The following is a 798-nucleotide window of genomic DNA, read 5'->3' on the forward strand; positions in this document are numbered from 1 at the left end:
GACGGCGGCGCCAAGTGCGGGGTCTTGGATGACGAGACCCAGCTGGCGGGGGGCGCGGGGCCAGAGGGCGAGGACGCCACTGTGCAGTGGGCGCTACGGGACCGAGCGCCCCAGCGCCCGGTACACCGAACAGGTATCAGTCCAGAAGAGCGGCTCCCACTTACCTCTCCATTCATCTCCCCCTCCCTTCCTTCTCTGGGCTGCACGACTTGAGGGTAAAGTCCTGTTGGCAGACGGAAGACTGTGTCTGCGGACAGGACCGAGACGTGGTGGTGCTGATTTGTGTTTTAAGATCTGGGTTGGTGAACTCACCATTTGCCCCAATCACGAATGATCAAGAGAGGACATAAGTTATCAGTGGGTTGTTTTTTGTTTTCTTTTCTTTTCTTTTTTCTGCTAAGGAGAAGCGTTTGGATCTGGAAGGGAGAGCTGGTAACTCAGCCCCTCCACTTGAGTCCACAGTGAGCTTTTGCGACTTCTTTCTGCCTTGTTAATTTCTTGCGAACTATCGTCCATGTGTCGTTCGGTCGAGTTATAACTGGCCGCTTAGTTTTGTAACCGCTGCCTGTTCGCGCACCCAGAGACCGCAGGAGGGCGGAGATGGAGGGCGGGGGAGAGAGACCCTCGGAATGCGCAGCCCTGGAGCCTGGACAGCTGCGTTAGGACCTCTGTTCTGCTGGCCGGTGTCTCCTTCCCGGCTTACCAGGCTGACCCCGACCGGTTGGCGGCGGCGGGGCCCCTCGACTGGACCTGCCTGGGAGGTCTCTCCGCGCGGCTCGCCCCCCCTCCTCGCCCCCC

The 798-nt window shown here is 59.6% G+C and overlaps 1 protein-coding gene across 1 annotated transcript in view; it reads left to right on the forward strand.

Moving 5' to 3' along the window:
- Positions 1–798, forward strand: part of ADAMTS1 (ADAM metallopeptidase with thrombospondin type 1 motif, 1) — a 10,011-nt gene that overhangs the window by 1,593 nt on the left and 7,620 nt on the right. Inside the window, exon 3 of the mRNA XM_010838469.1 lies at positions 2–133. Within this exon, the coding sequence (XP_010836771.1) occupies positions 2–133 (132 nt within the window). The remainder of the gene's footprint in view (position 1; positions 134–798) is intronic.

The sequence above is a fragment of the Bison bison genome, unplaced genomic scaffold (genome assembly GCF_000754665.1).
Source record: "Bison bison bison isolate TAMUID 2011002044 unplaced genomic scaffold, Bison_UMD1.0 scf7180017864094, whole genome shotgun sequence".
Taxonomy (NCBI): domain Eukaryota; kingdom Metazoa; phylum Chordata; class Mammalia; order Artiodactyla; family Bovidae; genus Bison; species Bison bison.